Source organism: Uranotaenia lowii, chromosome 3, assembly GCF_029784155.1.
Source record: "Uranotaenia lowii strain MFRU-FL chromosome 3, ASM2978415v1, whole genome shotgun sequence".
Lineage (NCBI taxonomy): Eukaryota > Metazoa > Arthropoda > Insecta > Diptera > Culicidae > Uranotaenia > Uranotaenia lowii.
In genome coordinates, this window is record NC_073693.1 from 133,430,609 (window position 1) to 133,458,407 (window position 27,799).

The window sequence follows — 27,799 nt, forward strand, 5'->3', positions numbered from 1 at the left end:
TTAAAAAAAATTAAAATATGTTTTGAATGTTTTTTCACCTTTCAATTGACAAATTGAGCATTATGGCAAAAAAAGGTTTTTTTCGTTATTTGTATGCGTAAAAAACCATAAATTAAATACCAATTCTAATGTAGGTCAGTCTCGATTCTACGTACGTCAAAAGTTGAAGAAGTATATGAACTCAAAATTACCGTTTATTCAGAGCTAGAGTAAAATTAATCCGAATGAAATATACTCCTATCCCAATTAAAATAAACTCTGGGTTCATTTAAAGTAAAATTTTCTTACATTACTTATTAAGTTCAATTGATCTATCAAATTTAAAAAATCATCTTTTCTCGTGAATGGTTGCTGAGTACAATGAATCATGTTGAATTTTGAAAGTCAGCCTTTTACATTTTGTAGATCGCCCCAAAAAACTGATTTGTTCAAAATTTCAGCTCAATCGAACTTGATTTGGGGGTAATCCGAAGCGCTCAAAATTTCGGTTCATTTGATCCTCCACGGAGAAAAAAATAGGTCTAGTTTTTCCAACAATATTCCACTTATATTCAACTATATTAATGATTAATTCTCGACCAACTTAAAATATTACACATTAAACTGTATGTATGGAAGATTATCTGATTAAGTTTATACATTCAACTAGAGAAATATAGTTCATTTAACTACACTTCTATGATTGTTTTTTTTTGCCTTCAACTATACAGGGTGTTCAGTAAGTTCGAATACACTTTTTAACCAAATGGTGTGGTAAAGCCGTAGTATATACATCTTACTTTTTTAGAAAAATTCTGTGCTTTCATCAAACTATTCCTGGTGTCGGAGAGATGATTTTCATTAAGTGTTCGTTTTTTAACAGCCTTTTAACACCACAAGTATTGGTACAGGCAAAAAATCCAATTTATTGACCATGTTTCGGCAGTGTGGACTGTATTTTGGGTTTAGGTAAAATTCCAAACTTTCGGATTCGTAGAATGAAGAAGAACACAAACTTTACTTAAACAGTTCTCTATATTAATCTTTACACGTCTTAAATCGATAGTATATAACACACGCGGAATCTAAATTCAACTAACTCACCTCGCTGTGCGAGGCTGTATTTATACGCATATCGAACCTTCTGGAATCTTCCGGGAACACAAGCTTATAAATGGATGGATGGTTCTGGAACCTTCTAACAGTATGAATGGTGTGGAAGCAAACAGAATATCCAGAACGTTCGAAAGCACGTAGGTGTTACATCAACTAGAACTTCTAGAATATTCTGGAAGTAAATAATTCTTCAAGCTGATGACAATTGGCTTGAACATACTCCCGCCCGGAAGTACAGGAACTTGAACGTTGCTCATTATTAACATTAGGAACTTCGTTAGGTCTCAACATGGATTTCGGGTTTGTCGTATCAAGGCTAGAACTTATCAAAGCTTCGATTTGTTTGAGTAGACTGTGGTAGTTGATATCACTCTGCGCTTCACATTGTTCAATATTGGATTTATTCTGTTGCTCGATGAAAGCGGTGTTTGCTTGAACAACTGGACCAATTGAGGGACATCGGTAAGGGGTAGGATGATCACCAACTGGGGCTACAGCTTCCGTTTGCTTTAAAGGCTGCCTGGTTGAAGGTGGAAACATTAACATAGCGTTCGATTTGGTATGTTTGGTCTGGTTTTCGGCGTGCAACAATGTGTGGTGACGTCTTTGGCATTTGACGCAGGTTTTGTTCGAATAACAATTTATGCTCCGATGTCCTCGTCGCAGGCAGTTGAAGCACATTTTTAGATTCCTTACTTTGGAGAGTCGACTTTGGATCGATAGAGTCTTGAATTCCGAACAGGTAAAGTTGAAATGTCGCTTACCGCAGAAATCACACCATATAGGAGGTTTGCTGGTTGTTACTGCTGACGTAAATTTCGTTTGGATAGAATTATTTCCGTATTGACTCGGCTGTTGCTGGTTAGTTTGCGATGAGGAACTATTGCAGCGTTCGAGGATAAAACAATGTTCTTTAAGAAATTTAATGGTTTCGGAGTAGCTTGGCATGCTTCCATTCTTGACGGTGCTTTCCCAGTGGAAACGGGTTTCTTTATCTAATGCTGACGTCAACAAGTGGATCACCATCAGCTCAGACACACCTGTGAATTCTTGATCCAAAAACTTGAGGCCCTCTACATGCCTAGTGCACTCGTCAACTAACGCTCTTAACTCTGTATGGTTTTCCTTAGAAGTTTTCTTAAGATTGAACAAACCGGCGATGTGGGTGTCAATGAGGTGACGCTTGTTCTCGAACCTCTCCTCTAATATTTTCCAGGCGTGTTTGTAATTTCCCTCATTGATGGTCTTGGTATCAATGAGACCAGCTGCATGCCCTACCAAGGCTTTTTCGAGGTGGTAAAGTTTGATGGCTGGAGAGTCAGGCGATTTATCTACCAGATCCTTGAATATGGCTTTGAATTTTGGCCAACTTTCGTAGCTTCCATCGAAAGTTGGAATTGGCATTTGCAGGGGCTGGTGGACAATCATAGGCGAAGACGTGGTAGAAGTAGTGGAGCTTGAAGATATTCTGCACGATTGCTCCTCGAGTGCAATCATAACCTCTAAATAAAGGTCTTCAAATTTCGCAAAGTGGTCATCATGTGGACTACGTTCTCCAGAGGGAACCATATCCAAAATTTGTCTATGGAGTGAGCGGTATTCAGTACGAGCTTTTTCTAACATCACCTGGAAGGCCCTGACTTGACCTTGGGATAACAATTGTATTTCGCAATCTTGGAGGTGCATGGAATTGAATATGCGCTTAACTATGCTCTGTTCCATGTTTTTCTGATGAATAAGAATGTTTATCCTGTCCTCAAATGCTCCGGCTTCGGCCAATTTACGAGGCTTTTTCTTAGATCCCATATCCTTTGGAGTTGAACTGGTGCTTGCCATTCTGATTCAAGGTTGGACTAAGCTCACGGTTTTTTTACGTAATACAGCACGGAATCCACTGATTTTAGAAAAGAAGAATCTGGAACAGTTCAGCTTGGAGAAACACTACACTTCCAAACAAACTTTTGAAATGTCTCAGTGACGGTTTGTACACTTTTACACTATCTACACATCGGATTGTTCTCACTTCATGGGTAGTTTGGAATCGACGCTTAATCACTTAATCCGGTTCGATTAGGACCAGTGTTTCGGCAGTGTGGACTGTATTTTGGGTTTAGGTAAAATTCCAAACTTTCGGATTCGTAGAATGAAGAAGAACACAAACTTTACTTAAACAGTTCTCTATATTAATCTTTACACGTCTTAAATCGATAGTATATAACACACGCGGAATCTAAATTCAACTAACTCACCTCGCTGTGCGAGGCTGTATTTATACGCATATCGAACCTTCTGGAATCTTCCGGGAACACAAGCTTATAAATGGATGGATGGTTCTGGAACCTTCTAACAGTATGAATGGTGTGGAAGCAAACAGAATATCCAGAACGTTCGAAAGCACGTAGGTGTTACATCAACTAGAACTTCTAGAATATTCTGGAAGTAAATAATTCTTCAAGCTGATGACAATTGGCTTGAACAGACCAAAATAAATAGTTTACAGGTCACCCTATCTTCACCTCTTTTGGTCAAATTCTCATGATCATTGATGATGTCGAGAAGAAACAAGTACAGAATTCCTAAACTCGTCTCATATAAAATCTATTTTTTCAAATTATGTGTGAAATGTTGAAAAAGTAGCTACGTGCTAGCTGATTTTCATCAAAAAGCTCATCAACGTGATAGAGCATAGAATAATTGCATATCATAAATACATGAAACCCATTAAATATGTGCTTGTGTGACTTTGTATTAAGTTTAAATTTGTCATCAATGGATTTTTTTGGCTATTTTTTCATGTAGTGTTTATTTTTATAGGTCATTTTACACAGAATAATACAGGTTTTTGGAAATATTGGCTCAAAATTAAATGTGCCTTGCCCTTCAAATATAGCTCTCATGGATTGGTTAGTTTTATCATACATGTTGTCGAGAATAAACAAATACAGGAAACCTATTTTGACTCTCTATAAAAATTGTTAGCATTCTTATGGGAACGAAATTTTAACAGTAGAGGAGCGTGCCTACGCTAGCTACGGTGGACTCGAGAATCCGCTGAAGCTCATTTAAATGGTTTAAGATAGAAAAATTTCTTAAACAAAAGGTGTGATTGACCATTATTGAATTACTCCATTTTACTTTTACTTTTACTTTTCATTTGAGTCTGTCCAGTTGATTTTGAATAACCGTTATTTTAATTTGTATACGAACTTATTGAAAACCCTGCTAATATATATAGTTCAGGCAACTTTATTTTTATATATGATTTTATGCAATCAGCTGTAGATACAGTTGAAACCACTATATTTTTATATTTGGTTTTATGCAATCAGCTATAGACACAGTTAAATCAACTATTTTTTATTATTGGTTTTTAGCAATTAACTATAGATACAGTTGAATCAACTTTACTTACAAATAAATTTTATGCACATTCAACAATATTTCTATAGTTAATCATCCCCATCGGGTTCACTTGTTTTTTCCTGAACGACTTTGAACCCCTTCGCTCTTGCTCTCAGATGGTTTGTAGTATTTCTACCTCAAGAAGTACCTGATTATAAAAATGTAGTTGAATGAACCATATTTAAACTTTTATACCTAAAGTGTGTTGTATTTAAATCCACCAAATTTACAGTGCAATCAATTACACCATTAGAGTTTAATCTATTATATTTATAGCTGATTGCGTAAGGCCAACTAGAAGTTTGTAGTTTAATCTGTTATATTTATAGTTGAATGCTTAAACTGAATCTCTAAAACCTCAAAAACCTCTCTAAATCATCAAATTGCTTTTTAATCTATCATATATTTAAAGCATGGATCACGCAAATTCTGGACGCATTAAAAAGGGTCTATCTTGGAGCAATGTAAACGAAATAAAAATGTTTTGTTATCAAAATGTAGGGTTTTCTTTGCACTTCAAAGGAAAAATAAGAAAAAAATATTCGGATGTTGTTTTGATGAAATTTCGAACTTTTCGTCGAGAACCACTCATTATAGTTTGGACACCCTATTCACTGCCCTCAGCGGCCATTTTGTTACACCATCTCTTCATCTCTGTTGCATCCCGAGTCGTCCTACCATTCTTCTTCATCTTCTGCTTGACAATTGCCCGAAATTTTTCGATAGGGCGGAATTGAGGGCAGTTGGGTGGGTTGATGTCCTTTTCGACAAAATCCACCCGTTGGCCCGATACCACTGTAGTGCCTCATAGCTGTAGTGGCAGCTTGCCAAATCTGGCGAAAACTTTGTAAGATCTAATGTACGAAAAGAAATAGTTTTTTAAGGCACTCTTCCTTGTACATTTCGGAGTCCATGGTCTTGTTTTTCACAAAAACCGGGGTAACTCATCCGCAGCTGTAAATACCTTACCAGATCAAACACTTTCTTGCCAACTTATCAGCAAAAACGAATTTTAACTTAGCGGGGACATCACCCCGACCAGTGGCTTTGTAAAATTTTTGGCCAGGAAGCCGCCCAAAATCAGATTTCACGATTTTTGAACCAGACCACGTCGGGTTGTTGACGTGAGTGTCCAAAATTAATATTCGCCTCGCGGCTTCCATTACGTGTAACTTTATTGGAACAAAACGAATCCTTATGAAATTTTCAGCATTGATAGAGAAAACATTTTCGAACAAAGTACTATACTGCTATAGTTGAATCAATTATATTGATGGTTGATTGCGTAAGGTCAATCATTAGTTTGTAGTTCAGTCTATTATAATTCCAGTTAAATTCTTAAAAATCAACTACATTTTGATGATTGATATAACTAGCTGAAATAAATGAAACAATAGTCGTCTTTTTTCTTCGTTTTGAAAAATCACCAAAAGGGGCACCAGAGGAAATCTGAGAAGTCAAAATTTTAATTTTGATGCCAAATGGCTTAGAAACAAAAGTGATGTTGCTTTTTCAGTACAAAATATTAAATTTTCCCATACAAACCTTAAAGTTCAAATTTACTCATGCAAACGTTACTTGAAAATTCTGCAAAAAATCATGGATTAGTTTTAAACCAAAACGAAGGTTTTTAGACCCCAGAGTTTAAGAAATTCAAAAATGACCCCAAATCGACTCATTCTAGTTTAACGTGATTCAATTAATTAAAATATAAGACCAGTTGTTTTATGTTGTTTGATGAAAAGAAATTGAATAATGGGATCAGGTCACTCCATTTTTTTTTTTCGATCAATGACGGACAAACCCAATGAGATAAACAGCAAAAACTCCACTTTTAAATATCAAATTCTCCTTCTAACAACGGTCATTTTACCCTAGGAAGATTCCTTTGCAACTTGACGCCCTTCTTTCTAACATTGAACATTCTTCTCTTCTCTTTTTTCTTGCAGATGTCAACATGGTCGCTGAACCAAAACCCCATCAGACGGGTCGAAAGAGACAGAACAAATCAAAAACCGGCAATGATTGGTTGGTATTTTTGACAATTAAAATTGTTAAAATAATTCTAAGGTTATTTATATCCTCTGTTTTACAGGGACTACTACTATGACAGGTGAGTTAAGTTAAACGTGAGCGCCACCTTTTTACGCATTGCCCTGCTGTTATTATCATTGGATAAGCTTGAACAATCGCTCTCAATTTCGAAACAACGAAATGCGAAACAATATTTGCCAGTTTTACATCACAACATAACACTCGGAAACAATCAATTTAGATTAAAACAGTAAATCAATAACATGAATAAAGTTAATTTACGACCGGCTGTCCCATTTCCGGCTATTCAGAACTCGGGACATTCCCAGCCAAATTCCAGAGGGTTCTGCAACCAATCCCTCCCAGGAAACCGCTTAACCGCACAATACTTGTCAGCATCAGCATAATTACTATGATTGTTTCGGTCCAGTTTTAATCCTCTTATTTAGTTATTGGCCGGGTATCAAACACCGCCGTAGGACTCCGAATCCGATATCACTCTCGACTGATGCTAATGGAGAACGAGTCGAAAAACTATCTTACCCTTGTTGTACCTAGTTGGACTCAGTGGAAAAGGGGAGTAAATTCCTCATCGGCCAACAAGTTGCAACAACTTCGAACTGTGCCGAGAGTGCAAAGAGTAGAGCAGAAAATTTATTATACCCAGTGGTCAAAAGTCGGTATTAATATTAATTTCTGTCCCCAATTGAAATGATTTACTAGTTTTGTAGTCTGGCGCTTCTGGTTTGGTGACGTTTCGAAGAAGATTTTTCATAAGATCGAATGAATCTTTATTTAATAAAAACTGTATGAAAATAGAGAGCTATTTGAAAAGCTTTACTGTTTAAAATTCGTTGTGAATATCTTAGGCAACTGAGAATATTCCTTTAAATACATCGAGCGCCAAGGTGAAGACTTGCAACCAGGGGCGCATCTAGAGCTCCATTTGGGAATATAGGACGATAGAGGTAGTGGAATATTAAAAAATTTAAACAAATCAGTCATTACGAAGGGAATTTTAACTGAAATTTGTTTAATGAAGCAAAACTGGCAGAAGGGGATGAATTTGGAAAGACAAAGCTCCCATTTTTGGAGCTAATAAAAGCAGACCTGAAACCTGAGGACTTGGGACCTGAAACATGAGACCTGAGACCTCAGACCCAAGACTCAGACCCGAGACCTCAGACCCGAAACTTCAGACCCGAGACATCAGACCCGAGACCTACGACCTGAGACCTCAGACCTGAGACCTCAGACCTGAGACCTCAGACCTGAGACCTGAGACCTATGAGCTGAGACCTGAGACCTCAGAACTGAGACGTGAGATGTGAGATATGAGACGTGAGACGTGAGATACGACACGTGAGACGTGAGACGTGAGACGTGAGACGTGAGACTTGAGACGTGAGACGTGAGACGTGAGACGTGAGACGTGAGACGTGAGACGTGAGACGTGAGATGTGAGACGTGAGATGTGAGACTTGATACTTGAGACGGTACTGCTTATTGCGAAAACTGCGTACAAACCGTGCTCATTCTCGAGAAACCGCGTAAAAAGCCGTGTTAGAAACCCCGCGTTAAAAAATCGCTTTAAAAAAATCCTAACTGTATTTTAAATTTAATTGGAGCATAAATTTTCACGTGAGCTTATATTACGCCTTATGAAACATTTTAAGAATCAACAGATCACTGCTGCGAATGTTATCAATACATTTTTTAAAATTGTATTTAACATTCACAAACTTTCAAAGTGCCATGGAAAAAACGGTCGCGTTTGAAGGTTTTTTCTTTTTTTTGAATATTTGGCCGTAAATTGTGCTCAACTTTGTGTACCACTTATCGATTTGCAGCTTCCACAAATCGTCAGCATCATTTAGTACGAGATATACATTTTTAAAAATTTTTTTCTTGTTCTTCTGCGGAACGTTCAGTCGAGACATTTCAATAGAAATTTTCTGGCTACAGATCTGCCGGATGCTCGCTAGAAAGTTCGTATCTATTTCCTTCACGAATTTTCGAAATATTCACTACAATTATGGGTTAAGCATTTTGCGCACGATTTAATCACCGTATTTTGTAGGGGAGAGTGGGGTAACGTCGGCCATGGGGAAACCTGGGCCAAATATCTCAGCTGTGGGATGAGATAAAAATCCCAATCCAACTGTCATCGTCGTCGCTTTGCGTAAGCATGTTTTTCTATATGTTGTTGACTTATGTACGTATCATATGCATCTTTTATGAAACTAGACTAGAAAAACGTACTTACATAATTATGCAAGCACCCGCAAAATTGCATCCGTGCGAGACCTCAAGTACATACCAAATATGTTCATGTTCTTTCACGTAAAAAGGAATTTTTTATGAAACATAAATAGGTCACACAAACGAAACCAATTTCCAAATCATTGCTTGTGAGGAATCGTGGGCCACATTTTGTGGTGTTTTTATGCACGTTCAGAACTTAAAATACGTTATTACTATTTGTGAAGTTTTCTTATGCCAAATGAAGAATTGTAAAAAATGTTTTGTCCATCTTTTTCGATAGAGACGAACAAAAATCCTTTATATGGAATTTTGCCGAAACGTTCGCGAGCCAGGTTTTAGGATATGTTCGATCACACACAACTCTCTTTTAAGTTTCCTCATCTGAAATCGCTTTAAAATAACTAAATGAATTATGAAATTTCAGTTTTGGGTCAACTCATAAACTTTGCACGTTATCTAGTCAATTTGGGTTTGGTGGCCCACGTTTCCCACAGTTTTTCACAATCCAAAATTTTTTTTAAACAGTCAAAACTCGAGAAATTAATTTATTTAAAAAATAACAAAAAATGTAGAAAACCTTTCCATTTATTTTTTTCATTTTAACTTTTCTAATAAAGAAGTTATGAAACAAAGAAAGAAAGTAGCCCATGATACCCCACTCTTCCCTATATTTTATCGGTGGACAACTTTTTTATCATTAAGACACGATCTTAGGCAATTATCTATGATTGTCGAGCAAATCAAACAGAAAAATTGACATGCTTTACCATTTCTCGAATTGAAAGGTTCCCCGTCCCAACCCGTCAATTCACAAACCTTCATGAAATTTTTCATTCTTGCTTTTATCCAAACTTAAGCTCACTGTTCGATCCTCTAGAACTTCTAGAACGATTTACCACATAGTTGATTTACAGACGTTCTGAGGTCTCTCAATGGGACTTTCCTGGATTTTTCACGGCCCTGCACAAAAATCTGGTCAAGGAATTTATCCATTAGATGCTATCTCAAAAACTAATAGAGAGATCCCCACAAAATTTTGCATATCTCTACATTACTAGGTAGTGTCACTGAAAATTTCATCCATCCAGTTTTCATTCATCCGTTAAAAAGTTATTCACGAATGAAAGTGATGCATTTTTTTTCGAATATATTTAGTCCTTGAAACCAATTTGCCAGCTTTCAAACTTAGCTGAAATTAAAATTAAGCAAATAATACACAAACACTCGGAAATTTAAATTTCAGAATATTAGTTTTTGAAATGAAATTTGAATATAATAAAAAAAACGTGATTGAAACAAAAACTAAAATTGAAAAATCCATTTGAATTAGATTTATATTTCCGTTTCTTCTATGCAACCGAGGTAATAGATTGTGTACCAATTTAAATATAAATTCTCCAAAGGAAATTTTCCGATGAAAAACCGTAACTTCGTTACTAATTAGGCAAAAAAGTTATTAGTTGTTTAACAGGGGCATGACTTTTTGCGTGGATTAAAAATAAATTCTATTGACATCCCGCGAAGAAATACATGAAAAGTAGTCATGCAATTCCTCGCTAGGAACCATGCAGTGATGTCAATTGAATTTTTTGTTTATCAATGCCAAAAGACATGCCCCTGTTAAACACCTTATAACTTTTTTGTCTTTTATGCCTTCAAGTTGAAGGGTGAAACGGTCAAAATTTGATCAATATCAACTTGACGTATTTCTTTCAATTTTGCATTTACAACACCTGAACACCCCTCATTTTGAAGGTGTGTGTGTAGAATGTTGCTCCTATTTTGATTTTGGAATTCACTCTTCAGTTGTCAAAATGCCGTCCAAGGAAGAAGAGCAGCGTATCAAAATTTTGCTCGGCATCGCGAAAATCTTAGCTACTCGCACGCTAAGCTGGCAAAATCGCTAAAAGTTGCCCAATCAACCGTTACAAATGTAATTAAAGTGTTTGGGGAACGTTTGATGACAGCCAGGAAGTCTGGATCGAGGGGAAATCGAAAACCGGAAGCCGCTGAGACGACGAAGAGAGTTGCCGGTAGTTTCAAGCCATACCCTAACCTCTCTCTCCGAGATGCCGCAAATAAGCTGGGTGTATCGTCTACAACCGTGTATCGAGCCAAAAAACAAGCCGGACTATCGACTTACAAGAAGGTAGTGACTCCAAATTGCGATGATAAACAAAATACGACGGCCAAAGCGCGATCCCGGAGGCTGTACACGACGATGCTGACGAAGTTTGACTGCGTGGTAATGGACGACGAAACCTACGTCAAAGCCAACTACAAGCAGCTTCCGGGACAGGAGTTTTATACGGCAAAAGGAAAGGGAAAGGTGGTTTGGCAAGCCATCTGTACCTGTGGCTTGAAAAGCAGCATTTTCACAGCTTCCGGGACTGTCAACCAAGAAATTTACTTGAAAGAGTGTTTGAATAAACGTCTGCTGCCTTTTCTGAAGAAATACGGTTGTTCCGTACTGTTTTGGCCGGATTTGGCATCTTGCCATTACGGTAGAAAGGCCATGGAGTGGTACGCCGCCAACAACGTGCAGGTGGTTCCCAAGGACAAGAACCCTCCCAACACGCCAGAGCTCCGCCCAATTGAGAAATACTGGGCTATTGTTAAGCGGAACCTAAAGAAGACCAAAAAAACTGCTAAGGAAGAGCAGCAGTTCAAGGCAAACTCGCTTTCTGCGGCGAAGACGGTGGACAAGGTGGCTGTACAAAATCTGATGGCAGGGGTTAAGCGAAAGGCTCGGCAATTCGGATTTGGAAAAGCGGAAGCCTAACTGAAACTTGAAAAAAAAATTAAATTTGATTTTTTAAATAAACGATTCCACCGATTTACACGCGTTTTCCCTTGATCAAATTTTGACCGTATCACCCTTTAATGTCTTCGACAAAGTTTTTCAGCGTAAAATATCCTTTGGAGAATTTATAATTGGCACAAACACCATAAGCACAGAGCTCGGTTCCACAGAAGAAAGAAAAAAGATGTTGATTGTTCAGTATAAAATATTCAATTTATCCATACAAACCTTAAAGTTCAAATTTACTCATGTAAACGTTACTTAAAAATTCTACAAAAATCATGGATGAGCTTTGCACCAAAACGAAGCTTTTTAGACCCCAGGGTTTGAGAAATAAAAAATGGCCCCAAATTGACTCAGTCTCATATTATAATCAAAATTCAGAATTGTACAAATAACGGAAGCTAGTTCCAAATCGAAACTAAATATTCTTTCTAATATAAAAATGAAAACTAATTAAGCATGTTGCCCATGATTCAAGCAATTGCTTAGTAAAGCCAAAAATTCAACACCTAATTTGAGAAGACCGATAACACTGAGCAAATTTCACCCCAACAAGCTAAGCAAACAAATTACAACACGAATCATCAGTTAGCCATTTTCTGCCCCATGCCATGGATTGGGAAGAAGTCGAGATTAAACGTGGAAAATCGCCAAAATCTCGGCAAAATTTCCCCCCTCAATGATTCCACTCGCGTAGATGTAGCTTTGGAATTTTTCCGAAGGCAAGACTTCCCTTCCCCAACCCCAATGCAAAAGTAAATCGAAAAGATAAGTAATCAATTATTTATGAAACAATAGAACTCTCTAACTCGGATTCGATATTGTGTGCCAATTTGGTCGTCGCTTGGCGTGTGCCTTTCGTTATTTGGATTTTCTGCCCAAAGGAAAATGGCGAGCAACAAGCTGCTCTTTCTTTTTGGGATCGAAACCGTAGGAAAACGAAAAATTGAGAGCTGGAGAAATCCATAGCTTTTCAATCTGGTCGAGCTGTTTTGGAGGTTAAGGGCTCATAAATAAATGAAATAACCTCATAAATTTTGCCAAGGTAATCTTTTAATAATGTTGATTTTAAAATTTATGAGATTTTATCGGCTTCGGCAGAGCTGTGCGAAGTACCATGTTAGGGGAGGCGAAATGTGTGCTGAAAATTTCAATCGCATGTTTGTTTTGCCGCTTTTTTGGAGGGTGGTTGGGGGAATCTGCGAATAAAGGCAGCTTTAATGATTATCATTAATTTTGTTGCCTTTTTATTTTGACCGGGGTTGGAAAACAGTAGGTCGGTCGATTGATGAGTTCAATTATGTTAAATCACTAGTGTAAATTCTATTTCTAGGAATGTAACATAGGCCGAGAATGGGTATCAGCATTTCTATGGGGATTGATGGTTTGTTCGATTTGTTGAATGATTGGATTTTATTTTCAGTGGAACCTAGAAAATTAAACAATGTATGTATAGTTCTGAAATGAAAAATGTGAAAACAATGTTTGCATCAGACAAAACAGGAACAAAATTGTATGAAAAATCTTTCACAAATTTGATAGAATCCTGAAGTTCTGAGGTTGAAATTATTTATAAACACTAATACAAAAATGGAGAATTTGAAGTTTTGATTCACTATGAATATGATTTTGCTTTCCAGGCTGTTGAACGAAATACGGAATGTAAAAATGTAAAATAAGAAAGTGTAAACTACAATAAAAAAAATAATGCCAAAACAAATAAATTGAAACAAATTGCACGAAAGCTTGTATGCAAAATTGCATACTATATCATTGTACAAAACCTATAAATCAAGTAAATTTTTATCGAAAAATTCAATCAAATCAAGAAGACAAAAGATGAAATAACTCCCATTTTCCGAAATTCGTTATTTGGTCTTGTAATCATTTGGAAAATTGGTTTTTTTTTCGAAATTCATGTTAAATATTTCAAATTTTCATTTATTTCCACCTTCAGGTTTTTTTGAAAATTTCGAAGGGGCGGATGACAAAAAAAAAAGAAATTGATATTTGTTCCAGCCTTAACTAGAGATGATAAATTTTAAAATAACCATTGAAATTCTGTCCGATTCTGATAAGAACATAAAAAAAATAAAAAAAATAACTATTAAATCTTTAAAATAGGCTTTGAAAGTTAATCCTTCAATTTTAATACATTAAGCCGGAACAAATTTCAAATCCTTCTTTTGTCACTCGGAGTTGGAACATCGCGAGGGGGGGGGGGGACAATAAAAAATAATGCAAAAAACAAATAAATTGGAATTAATTGCACGGAAGCTTGTATGCAAAAAAAATGCACAGTATATCGTTGCACAAAACTTGTAAATCAAGTAATTTTTTACCGAATAATTCAATCAAATCAAGAAAACAAAAGGTGAAATAACATCCATCTTCTTAAATTTGATTTTTGGCCTTTTAATCTTTCAGATATTGAAATTTTCAGTCGAAATTTACATAAATTACTTCAAGCTTTATTTATTTCCCCCTTCGGGTTTTTTCAAATTTCGAAGGAGGGGGGGGGGGGGGTGACAAAAGAAGAAATTGATATTTGTTCCAGCCTTAATGACCGCGAAAAAATCCAAGCCGGGAAACACAAAAAATCGGCGTACTATATCTCAAAACCTCAGTATCAAATCCTACAAGTGTAATGATTTTATGTCACTGAATTTGTCGTTTTGAATTTTGTAGAATAATATTTAATTATTTATATTGGCTCATAAGTTGAAGGTCAAACTATTAATACAGTAGTGTTCCGATTTTGTCAGCTCCCGATTTTGTCTACCCCCGATTTTGTCTATCCCCGATTTTGTCAGCATTTTATCCCGATTTTGTCAGCCTTTAAATTTAGTTGAAATTTTCTGCTTTTGAACTGAAATTCCCAGTCATTTAACACTGTATGTTTTTTTGGCGGTTGTCCTGACCCACGTAGAGGACCAAAGTCTACACTCCAAATTTTATATGGACAAAAGTATACGAGGGAGAAAGGGGGAGGGGGGGGTCTGAAATGACCAAAAATGAGTCTACGTGGTTTATGAATAGTCCCTTAGGGAGCTACCAACAAATCACGTGGATTTGACGTTTTTTATGAAACATATTTTTTTTCTTTTTTAATTCAGAAAAATAAAGTACGATTCAAAATGAAACATTTAATTTTGTAAATCCATAAAAAGTACCATTACATACTTCAAATTAAAACGCTCCATTGCTTGTGGTTTAACATCAATTTCCCAGAGATTTTACCATAGCTACCTGACGAATACGACGCAGACACATAATGTCATCAATCGAAAGGGATGATTCTTCTGCCCAATCAATGATTTTATCGAACATTCCCACCGCTTCCGCATGGTAATTCTGTTGGCAACATTTTAAAAAAATAATCCCGGTTCGTCCGCATTATATACCATCTGAGCAGTAAGCTCTCGATGAAGTATTTCCTCGTGAAAGTTCTCCAAAAAACCCTCAACACTTCCTATATCGCTCGACAACGCTTCACCACATATCTTAAGCTCGCGTATACCATAGCGCTTTTTGAAGTTATGTATCCAGTGCAGTGAAAATTTAAATGAATCTGGGAAGTTGCAACTTTCAGCAAATGTTTGAGCTTTGACTATGAGCATGGTCGAATTGTTCAGGCGTCGTTGGTTAAGAAACCAAATAAACAAAACATCCTCCAAATTTTTATACGCACCTGTGGAAACGTATTTGAAAGTAGCGTCGATGTGGTCTTGTGGATAGGATGGCGCAAGTCTGGTAACCCAGGCGTACTGGGTTCGATTCCCGGTATCGGCAAGAAAAACTTTTGGGTTCGAATCCCATAAGTTGCCGACAGGTAAGATGTGTTTCATTGTACAAATAATTATATATTTCAGAGGGAATGCATCTGGGGTAAAACTGAAGAGACTATTGCAAGCGGAGTGGATTGCCAACCATTGTAGGTCTCTGAAGGTTGGATGCCTTCTCTCGACGAACCATCGGCCGTGGAAGCCAGAGAAGCAATTCGAAGGCCAAGCCACACAGACATAGGCTGGACCTTGCTACCGATGGGGGACCCATACATACATACATACATACATACCTGTGGAAACGTATTTGAAAGTCTTACCAAGACGACACGAGGTGTTGGATGCCGCACGAAGTATGGAGTCAGCATTCTTTTGAATTTTTCTGACGGTTGTTGGATGGATGTTGTACTTCTTCGCGATGTCTGCTTTCTTCGCAGCCCTGTCCTCAGCGAGTTTCGTTTTTTTTTCTCAATGGCCACTATTTTTGGAGACATATGTAAATTGTTAAAAAAAAGCCATCTGTTTTGAAAACCATACAATTTGAAGCACTTACGATAGTACAAACCTTGCTCTATACAGTGCTTAGCTTTTAATGGTGACGCTTTTCAAAGTTAGTTATAACGAAGGTTCTTGATGGTGTTTGTAAACAATCACTTAGGGTTGAGTTCTTGAACAGGTCCTCCATTTTGCTATTTGCAAGACCTTTCATTTGACGCCTCAAGAACTCAAATCGGTCAAGCGGTCATCGAGAAACGTGTGTGACATTATTTTGTAACATACACACACACATACACACATACAGACATTTTCCGATCTCGACGAATTGAGTCGAATAGTATATGTTTCATGCAAAGTTATATTTTTTGGAACTTTCAGAACATCTCTGACGATTTTCCAATTAAAAAAAATTTTTTCCCATACATATTTCCATATAAAATTAAAACTCGTTGCGCTAATTCAGAACTGGATGCATCGCTTCCAAAATTTTTATTGCTATTTCTGGCAGCAAAACCAACCAAAAAAAGTTATGGGAGGTGTAAAAATTCAAGAATTTGAAATTTTCATACAAAGCTTGCAGCGGTCTAATGTATACCCTTCTTTGTAAGAAGGGTAAAAAATAAAGGAAAGAGGCCAATGTCACCCCTTATCACGGTATTGACATAAAATATAAAAATATCAAGTAAACCGACAATTATCAACTCAAAATTGAAATTATTTTCAAAAATTTTTTTTTCCCGATTTTGTCAGGTACCCTGTTTTGTCAGCCTTAAATTCAAGATGGGGCTGACAAAATCGGAACAATACTGTACCAACAAGTCACTTATGGAATCTTGAAGTTTTGAAACTCTATTTGTACCTTTAAATTAAAATTTTTATACAACACCGCCAATATCATTAATTAATTCTACGAAGAGATATAACATCTTCAACTCTTCAAAATCTTCAATTTTGGAGTTATTTTAAAATCTTTCATAACTTTCCTCTCTGAATTCTAGATACCTTAACAACACAGGTTTAAAGAATGACTATTTTTTAGGGTGTCATAAGTTTTAAAGCTAATTTTGAATAATTTAGGAGAGTTGAATCCAATTATGCCATCAGTTTTTCTCATACAGCTCTTGTTTTTGAGATAAAGGGTTCATAATAAAAATTATAAATACATATTTATTTAAAAAAAAACTGTGTGTTTTCCTTCGCTATGTCTCGAAACCGGAATGTTAGATCAAATGTTCTAGAAAAATGTGCCAAACAGAAATAAAACAACAATTCTGTAATTTTAACAAATTAAAAATTTTTTTTTGAGTTTTTGAACTTTGTTTGCAAAATTTACCGAAGTGTTACTGAAAGATCCCCAATGATCACTCTAAAATGATTCCCACACGAAAAAACTATAATGAAAACTTATATTTATTCCAATATTTCAATATTTTGAGTATGATTTGCCCTTCATAACTTTATATTTTCTAAACCAACTAATTTTTATTAAGAATAAGTTTTTCAAAATGTACGATATCGGTTCAATTGATCCCGAGAAGAGTTCAAAAAGATTAATTTTTCATTTGATCATTGCTTAGCATACAATCACTAAAATTTATCCAATAACTATTATTTATTATTTATTATTATTTATTATGCATTTACCATATAAAAGGACTCAAAAACTATTTTTATTTAAAAATAATAAAATTGCGCCTTCAAGTATGCAATGATTATAGGGTGGAAGACAAATTTTTAAAATTCTGTTTGTCTGATACTTACAAATTGTGAAATGAAAACAAATATGGCCAAAAAAGTCAAAGAACTTTTTGTTTTTAGATTTCGCTTGATTCTTGCCAAGGGTTATGGCTCCTTGAATAAAGGATCGACAACTCTTTAGTCAAGGATCAAGTCTCGTTCAACTTAAATATTATCAGTTTTTTTTTCGTCTCACAAAAAAATTACTAGTTCATCTAAAGTTTCTTGTACCATTCTAAGTTTGGAGCATATACAATTGAATTAACATGCTGTCAGAAAATACAAAATACGAGAAGTTGTATAATTTTTCCAAAAAGATAATGAAAATAATAAAAGGAATCAAGTATCCCCGTTCTCCCCTAACTGGCTATGATAAAAGCATAGTTTTAAACCAATTATAAACTTTTTGGAAGACCACGAGTCATTTTGATTTCAACAATATATGCAGTAGTTTTTCAATTTTTTCACGCTCAAAAACAATTTCTCATGTAAATGGCCAAACCGAAAACTTGGTGTAAATTAAAATTAAAGAAGCAAAATGTATTTTAACTGATTTTGATCGGTGGAACTAGTCAATGATTTTTCTTATTTAGAGATTTAAATTCGAACGTAAGAGCTCGAGCTGAATTTTTTTTTGTTACATTTATATCTCATTGTATAATGTTTATTGGCAGTTCAAAAAAGGAATATGCCTAAATATGTGGGCCGTGAACAAGCCGCTGCAATTTTTGTTACAATAAAATCCAATTTTGAAAAACTGCAGTAACAGATTCTACAGGAGGAAGTTGTAATCTGTTTTTAGTTTAAAAAAAATAATTCTAAATTCAAACACATATGTACACTTCAGATTGGCTGAAACCAGAAAACAAAATTTAAGAAAATTATCAGAATTGTTCTATTTTTATGGCAAATCCTCGAATTCAACATCAGAAAAATAATGTGCTCAAACTACCCACATTTCCAAAATGTCCATCGACGAACTTCCCGTCGAGATAATCTGCCTTTGCTGTTTGTTGAAATTTACTAGGTGCTGGATGTGTCGTTAGTGTTGCTGTGTGAGTTACTTTCATTGAAAAGGAAAATAAGAAAAATCAGTATCGGAAAACGTAAAAATAATGAAATGTAGGCTGGTGTATGTAGTTTAAATTTTTAATGAAAAATATGCATTTCCCAAATAATATTAAATTATTATATGTTTCTCCATCCACCCATTTTTGTCCAAATCATCATTGACGTAGGGAAAAAAGCTACTTTTTTTCAAACCTTCGTTGGAAGTTCCACATGGAACTTGAAAATTCGTGAGAAATTCATTAGAATGCACGATATTTGAAAATAGTTTTAGAATTTTGTAAGTCGCTTAAAACGTTCAAAAATGTTCCATGCTACTTCTATGGACTTTTTAGGTTCGTTAAGAAGTCTAAATGGAGCACTTAAGAAAAATTGTTGTTTTTTCTCTCGAGTACTTTTTATTCCGCCAAATGTGAACTTTGAATGCACACGATTAAGTAATTATGCGACTTTTGATTACTTGGACGGTGGACACTTCCCAAAAATTTTTATACTAAAATATGCCCATGTAAAACTGAACAATGTTGCTGTTGCTGAAGACATCAAATGTTTATATCTTCATCCCTGGGCGCTATTAATTTCGTACAGCTAGATGTTCTGCACCATTGTGCAATGTATGCGACGCCATATAAAGAGTTCCAGCAACTAGATTCATGCATCTAGCCATGGTGACCAATGTGTCTTGGCAAAACAAATCAGCATAAAATGTATATCTATTCGTTAAACAAAGCTTAATAAGCTTTAAAGAGCCTCTTTTATGGAACTTTTGTTTACTTTGGTATATTAGGGGAGAATAAGGATACTAGATCCCTGGGGATACTTGATTCCTTAGCTATATCTCGAAACTGGAATGTCTTACAAAGATCAAATGTTCTAGAAAAATGTGGAAAAATGAGCAAAATAACAATGCTTGTAGTTTAAAAAATTTTAACAAAATAATTGTTTGAGTAATTGAACTTTGTTTGAAAAATTTCACAAAATGTAACTTGAAGATCTTTTTGCATCACTTTAAAATATTCCTTACATGGGAAAATTATGAAAAAATTATTTGTTCGAATACATCAATCGTTCGAGCGTAAAATGAACTTCATAATGCCATATTTTCAAAGCAATGGAGAAATCTCAACTTTTTTCAGAAAAAGTTTTCTAAAATGTTGATTATGGGTACAATTTATCCCCTAGAGTTGAGTACAATTGATCCCCCTTCCAAACGGCATATTCTTCTTCTGAATTGATTGTTATGATTGCTGATTACGGAATTACTAATATTTATCCAAAAACTAATATTTATCAAACAATTGTCTGACGAAAAGAGCAAAAATAATTAATTTTCTCTTAATTATAAAAAAAACGCCTTTTAGTATGCAATATTTTTAGCGTTGAGACAAAGTTATAAAATTTTCTTCTTATGTCTGCTATAAATTGTGAAATGAGAACAAACATGACCGAAATAGCCAATTAACATTCTATCTTGGGGGTTTGTTTGATTTTTATACAAGGATTAGGGCTTCCTGAATAAAAGATCAAGTCTCCTTCAATAGGGGATCAAGTCTCCCCTAACTTCAGAAAAATCGCAATTTTTTTACTCCCACAAAAATGCTTCTAGTTCATCAACGGGTTCAAGTATCGTTCTAATTTTTGGAGCATAGAAACTTGAAGTTACAAGCTGTCAGAAAATGTCAAAGACGGCGAGTTGCTAAATTTTTCCAAAAAGATATGGTGAAAATAAGAAAAGGGGATCATGTATCCCCACTCTCCCCTACATATTAAAAAAAAAGGAGAAACCTCGGAAATACGACTTTCATTTGTTCAAAAAGTTGAGAAACAAACAAAAAAAAAGAATGTCGGAAAACTTAAAAATTCGAGTCAGAGACACAATTGGAAAATGTCAGAAAGAGTCAAAAAATCGACAACATATTCAGAAGCCAGAATGATGGGAAATGAGAAAGTCAACGAGATAGAAAGACTTTAAGAATATTTTTCTCTTCCTAATAAAATGATCATTTTATTTAAATGGTTCAAAAGTCCTTCTACTCCTTATTGTTTTCGGGATGGAAAGCTGGCCTTTAATGAAACCAAACGTCGTTTTAATAACAAATATTTTAATGCATGATTCCAAAACGCCGACATCACGATTCGCAAGTTAAAAAATATTTATTAAATTTTTTGATATCAAACTAAAATGCTTTTATCGCAAACAACAGTTTCATCTCACTGCATACTTAATGCTTTTCAAATATACCTCAAATTTCCAAGTAATAGTACTGAAAAAGCCCAAAAATAGTAGACCTTACAAGTCAGGGAAAATTGGTTTAAACGACTCTAAAAAAAACACATTAATGGAAAGAAAAACAGGCAAAAGTAATGGCGTTAATAATGGAAAACGATTTTGTACGTTCATTAGATTTATCCCGATGAAAAATAACACACCGGTAGCAATGTTTCCGTCAAATAGCTCAGGCCGGAAACTGGATAGCAATGCTGAAAGAAGCTGAAAGTACAGTCGATGGATGAAACGTAATGTTGTAATAAATCACCTAAATGAAATTGAATTAAATTGAGCATGTTTGGTTGGAATCAAGCTCTCGGGATAAGCTTGAAGTTTGTGTTTTTTTTTCCTTCGGCTTGCTCGATCAATAATCCAATTGGTTCTGATCGTTTATGGTTCTGTTTTAGTAATTTTTAGTTAGGTTTATCTTATAGCTTAAAGGTTCTTATAAATAAAGTAGAAGAAAAATTTAAAATGTTTATGACAAAATGATATCAAAGATGTAGTAAAAAAATAACTGTTTAAGGATTAATTTCTACATAAAATAATATGCTCAGGGAAATAACGCCTGAAGGTATGCTCATTGATCAACGTCACGCTTTCATTAGCACTAAAAATTTTGACACCCCGTTTCCGGTGCCTTTTCTCGAATTATCTCAACAGTCCTTTCCAATCATCTTGGTTACATTCTTTTCCTTTAATCAGTGTGATCTTGGGTTATAAAAAACAGATTTTTCACCAAAAAGGACAGAAAAAAATCAATTTACATTTGCCGTATCGACTAGATAGCAGCCCCGGGCCAAATTCAGCGGAAGTCAGCACCCGACGACGACCGTCAGTCAGTCAGGGAGCGATTCATGATTATCTCTCCGAAACCGCGGCAAAGAGTGGCAAAATCCACCCGGGTACTGATCCCTAAATCGACCCCAAGAGGATGAGACGGTGTCTCACTCCATCGTAATCAATGTCGGTCCAATGTTTTAGAATGGAATTTGTTGCCGGGGAGAGGCTCCGGGCGGCTAGAGGAAAAAAAAAAACACCATAAACCGGACGGCAATCACGCGCATCATTAAAATTCAAATTAGACAACAATCTAGAGCTCGGGTCCTGTCCGGGCTTCAGGAGTGGTAGTCAGGAAAAGTGATTCCACTTTCCCCGTTTTCCCACTGTTCAGAAATGGGAGCAATCCATATCCGATAGAACGGGAACGGGAACGGGGCGGCGGAAGTGTTTGCGTTTTGGAGTGTGCGGTTATCTCTTTTTTGCCGCTTATTATCTAAACAAAAAGCCGCTCCTTCCGGCCGCCATTTCCATCCTGGGCGCGGGTGGATCTCTCGACGAACGCGGACGGCTGCCTTAAGCCGCGTGTCATAATCGTAGCTCTGATGATGGGCACCGGATATGGCGTGAAGTGTTTCACGATAGGACTTTGATGCGAGACGCAGAGGCGTCCTCGTTACTGGATATTTGGGTGTTGAAGTTTAAAAACTTTTTTTAAACTCTCTTTTTAAACTACATAATTTTTATCCAATTGATTTTCACGTAGATTCTACGAAATCAATATTTTAATGTGTCCCTATAAGAATTTGTGCTTCATAGAACTCACCTATTATTTACGTGAAATTTTAGTAGGTTCAACGCGGTGTGTTTATAAATACTACTGAGAAAGTTTTTAGTTTCGAAATGAAATATATGTCGTTTTTCTTTTGCTTTGTTGTTTATTATGATTGAACTGAAACTTAATTTCGTTGTGGAAAAAACTTTATTTTTACAATATTTTCTGACTTACAAACCAAGCAAAACACTTTAATTTCTAAGCAGCTTGAATTGTCGAATCCTGCAAAAAACGGATTATATAAAAAATTAGTCATTAAATTGAAAATTCATTTTACCATTGTTGTATTAATGGTGTTTTTTTGAATATCCTATCTGGACTGTCCTAAAAACGGGTGATCGTCACCAGGTCTAATGAAAGAAAACTTGCATCCAGAGCCATTGCTACCAAAAGACGAAAAAATTAATTATTCATAATCATAAGCATCATTATCACTTACCAAGAAGACAAAACTAATTCCAATAAAATTGCAATGCAATTCGTTTTCCCGAAAAACGGTTTGAAAATTTCTAATTTTTTTAAACTCCAGCTAAAAAAATCACAACAGCTGACGAAATCAGCTGGCTGACAACTCCCTTTCTAATAAGAATTTACATTGAGACAAATGCACAAAACGGAAAATATTCATCCACTTAGACTTTACGTGAATTTCATGTGGCAGTTATGTGGAAGCAAAGTAGTTAATACAAGTTCTTCCTTTATACACTGTGCTTACCAAAAACACACGTAGAATCGATATTATGCAGCAAAATCTTAGTTTACGTGAAAAATAATATAAATAATTTCTAAATTATTCTGCGTGTAGCACAAAATTTGGTGGAATGAAAAGTTTATCTTACAGTTTTCATAAATAACATGGATGTCATCTAAAATATAAATGACTTGTTATGTGTGTTTGTCACGCATAGACTCGGTAACTACTAAATAGAATGGCACAAAAATTGGCATTGAGAAGATTTTCGAGCTTGAAATTATTCCTAAAGAGTTTGATGCCCCTCCCGCTTATAAAAAGTGGAACCACCCTAAGTAAAATTAAGTAAAACTCAAAATATATAAGAGGAAATTTCAACAAATCTCTCGTGAGCTTTCATTACGTCGTATGAACGTCGTCCATTTTTTCATTATTTTTTCCTTGAAATCAATTTCTTTGAGACGCTCAGTGCCAGCCAAGATTGTCAAAATCACAAAAAAAATCTGTAATTTCTCAGAATTTTAGGCAAATTTTCATCTTAGAATTTTTGTCGAAGATTACAGAATAGTCAATATTTTCACAAGTTTAACAGAACTTTAGTATTTTTTTCGTGTTTTCAAAACTGAACATTTTCCTAACAATATTTATTCATGAATTCTTAATCAAATTGGTGAAAAAATGATAAGCTTGAATATATTTAATTGTTTTTTCAAGAATAATGGTTAAAAATGCTGTTTGACTTTGTTCGGCATTACTTTTCAGTAAAATTAATGGAAATTGCGTTACAGAAAACCGTCACAGATTTTTTGGGTAAAATCACAATTTGTTTTGTCAAAAACATAGAATTTTTTTTGTCAACAATCGTGTCTGGTTCAAAATAGTTCAGTTTTTTTCAAAAGGCTAATCTTAAATTAAATATAAAAACGTGTATTTTTAATGATTTTTACATGATTTTTACTTTGATCAGTGAACAGATATAGCCAAACTGTCTGTGACAAAGTTGTAGCCAATAATTTTTGAGGCAACATTGTCCAAAACGCTACATGGAAAAAAGGTAAATTTTACCGAGAGGCGAGGTGATTTTTTATTCACCTATCAAAACGGAAATTTTTACCTTTTTTCAATTCACCTAGCAAAACGGTAAATTTTAACTTTTTTGCATTCATCTAGCAACACAAAAATTAAAACCGTTTTCCATCCACTAATTTAAAAGGTTAATGCTAGTTGGTTTAGACTTTAATAAAAATGGAAACAAAATGCATTCATAAATTGATATTTATTTGAAACAAACAGAGACTTTTACCTGATATTTATTTTTGAAATGTGTCACCGTGTTTGAAAAAATTGTTGAGGTAAGTCCTTTCTTTGCCGTTCGGCTTGCCTTTCACCGTTCGACTAATCCAGTCAGGTCCGGCTAATATCTGGATGATGACGTGGAATAGACCTCGAAGCTCTGTGGACCGATCTGAAACGAAAGCAAAGTATTATGACGAGAAACAGCACAACTAAATGATATCTAAGAAAACACTAAGCAGTCTGTCTTAATTTTCACATATTAGGCACGAAGCAAAACTTCCTTCCTAAACGACAAAACAGCTTAGTGCATTCGCCAAATATTTAATTTTTTTTCGAGATGAATTGTACCGTTTTGTTTAGCTCAATCCCGCCCAACTTCCCCTCGCTACGAGGTAAGTTTTACCTAATTTGGATTTACCTTTTTTCTGGGTGAATTAAACTTTTTTATTCGGCTCAATTCAGATGAACTTCACCTCTCTACGCGGTAAGATTCACCTTTTATGGATATACCTTTTTTCTCGGTGAATTGACCTCTTTTCCAACCTCAATTTATCCAAATTTTATCTTGCTGTGAGGTGAGTTTCACCTCAAAGAGTTAGAAGTAACCTTTTTGGCTTTCACGAGAGTTCACCTTGCTATCTCGGAAAATTTTACCTTTATATTATTTTCCGTGTACATACGTTTGACGTTTCGTTGGCAAGATATGATTTTTCAAATTTTGAAATGTTGAGGAATGTTGAAAACAACAATATTCTACCTCATACTTTTTTTATGAATTCATTCGAGAAATTGTCTTTGTGTAAAATCAATATGCGAACATTTTTCTCTTATGGAGCAAACTTATATCAGGAAACGTCCGTTAATAAGGGGGTTTCATAAAATAACATGTAATGTTCGAACTGTCATATCTTGGATTGTTTCAAACCAAAAAAATATTTTTGTACGGCATTGTTCTGTTCAAACATTAAATTTTGTGAAATTTAAAGAGAAAGGTTTTTTGAATCGAGAAAAAAATCCTTAGAATGTGAATTTTTAATTCAAATCAATACATTTAAAGACCCTTTGAAAAAGAACATATCAATTTCTCATGGAAAGGACAAATTTTCATCGTTTTGTTATTAGTTGATTCCATCGCAATGCCTAAATACGCAATTGAGCACATTTTTCTCACATTTGATATCATTTGTAAATACAAATTATCAAAAATCATTAGAACAAACAAATTACAGAAAAAAAAGAAGAAAAAAATATTCTAAATCACTTCTTTAAGCATCACGATGGACTTAACAAATAACAAAACGCTGAAAATTCGACTTTTCCATTAAAAACAACTTCCTCCTTTCAGAGGGGGAGAGAAAGATGGGAGATAGGCTCTCATATATTTTTTTGGCATAACTCGAGAACTTATAGTGCAAACAGAATCAAATTTTAAATGGAACAAGTTTTGTCATGCCCCATCCGAGCGAATCGGGAATTTGCCATGTAATCTATGCACATTTCCAGTAAAAAACGAGGGAATTTGTTAAAGAAAAGTATTTTTACAGATGCCAAAAATTTATCATTATTTAAATTAATTCAGCTGTAAAAACCTTATCAAAAACCACAGAACTATATAATGTTGGAAAATCCCGCCAAGGAAAAATCAAAATGGACTAAACGAAACCTTAAACATTTTAAATTGATTTTTTTTTGGCTCAATTACATCGCAAAAATGGTTTTTACACTGTTTTTTTATTTTCAATAAAATTAATCGTTTTGGAAAATAATGCCATTTTCAATATTTTACGTTTACACGTTATACAAGGTTGCAGTGTTCGGCACAAAAGCGCTAATCCGCTATTCACTAGTTAGTCCGCTAACTTTTTGTTAGCGGTTTAATTTTGCCGCTAAGTTTGGATTGATTTAGCGAATTGAAAAGTTCCGCTATTTTTTGGTTCCGCTAATTGAAGATCGCTAACTGCCATATATTTGTATCAATCTCTCAAATTCTTAGTGATAAAATAAACTTTTTTTCATTAATCAAGTCAAAGTGACATTGTGCATCATTCTGATTGTTTAATTGGATTCATTGGAGGAATGTGTACTAGAGTTAGAGAAAAAATGTATTTAGTGTCATTTTTCTCTCTTTAAGCACTTTTTTTTAGAAAATTTTACGGAAGAAGATAACTATAAAAGGTGTTAAACAATATAAAACTATTTTCAACATACATCTCTTCTTCAGCATTTCTTTTAAAGTGGTTGAGCAATTTACTTTCACAATACGGTTTTTTGTAAGATTTTACAGATCAGTTCATATATAAATAAGATAAAATCACTATTGTAGCCTTCGTTTTAAGTTCAAATAGAAATTGTATAAATGTTCACGTTTGACAATGCTCCTGCAAATTTGAAAAAGGGGAAAGCAGGTTAAAGATTTTAAATGAGGATTATGTAAAATAATGCCAAAACAAAACAAAATGAATGGCACAAAAACTTATTTGCAACAAAATTGCATACTATCTACTTTGCACAAAACCGATAAATCGAGTAAATTTTTAACCAAAATTTAAATTAAAAAAAAAAGAGAGATATAACTCCCATTTTTCACATTCTGTTCTTTTGCTCTTTCTTTAATTGTTCGAAAATCGTTTGTTTTAATTTATAGAACACAGAGACTCGTTAAAACTCCTAGCTTTGACAGTTTTGGTTTTGTTCATATTATTTTATGAGAATATGATCAAACTTATTTTAAATTAAATACTTGAAACTTCATTAATTCCCCCTTGGGGAGTTGGAAAAATCGAAAGGGAGAAGTGCGTTACTAAAGAAAAATTTGATATTTGTTCCGGTCTTAATGTTGGTAAATAAACAGTTAGCGATTAGCGCTTTAAGCTTAAAGCGATAACTTTTTTGGCACATTTAGCGTATTTAATTAGCGATCGCTAACTTTGTATGAGTTAGCGATTTGATTAGCGGCGCTAATTTTTCAGTTAGCGATGCCGAACACTGCAAGGTTGTGATAAAAAATATACTTTATGGGCAGCATATTTTAGCAAGTTTAGTATGTTTTTAGCATAAAATCGTAGATCAGATTCCCTTCTATCGATGAATCCGAAAATATCGTCTTATTCGTTTTGCTTTGTAAAGTGGAATTGAAATTGTCTTTAAATTAACATCGAAATGAAGAGAAATCTAAATTTCGAAATTTTCACCACTCAGGGAAATTTCAAGAAAAAATTCGCATTTGCCAAGAGGAATT

At 34.9% G+C, this 27,799-nt stretch overlaps 1 protein-coding gene across 2 annotated transcripts in view; it reads left to right on the forward strand.

Moving 5' to 3' along the window:
- The window catches only part of LOC129751318 (uncharacterized), a 377,841-nt gene that overhangs the window by 233,538 nt on the left and 116,504 nt on the right, over positions 1-27,799 (forward strand). For both annotated transcript variants that reach the window (XM_055746750.1, XM_055746751.1), the window contains exons 4-5: positions 6,447-6,525; positions 6,593-6,610. In XM_055746750.1, the coding sequence (XP_055602725.1) occupies positions 6,447-6,525; positions 6,593-6,610 (97 nt within the window). The remainder of the gene's footprint in view (positions 1-6,446; positions 6,526-6,592; positions 6,611-27,799) is intronic.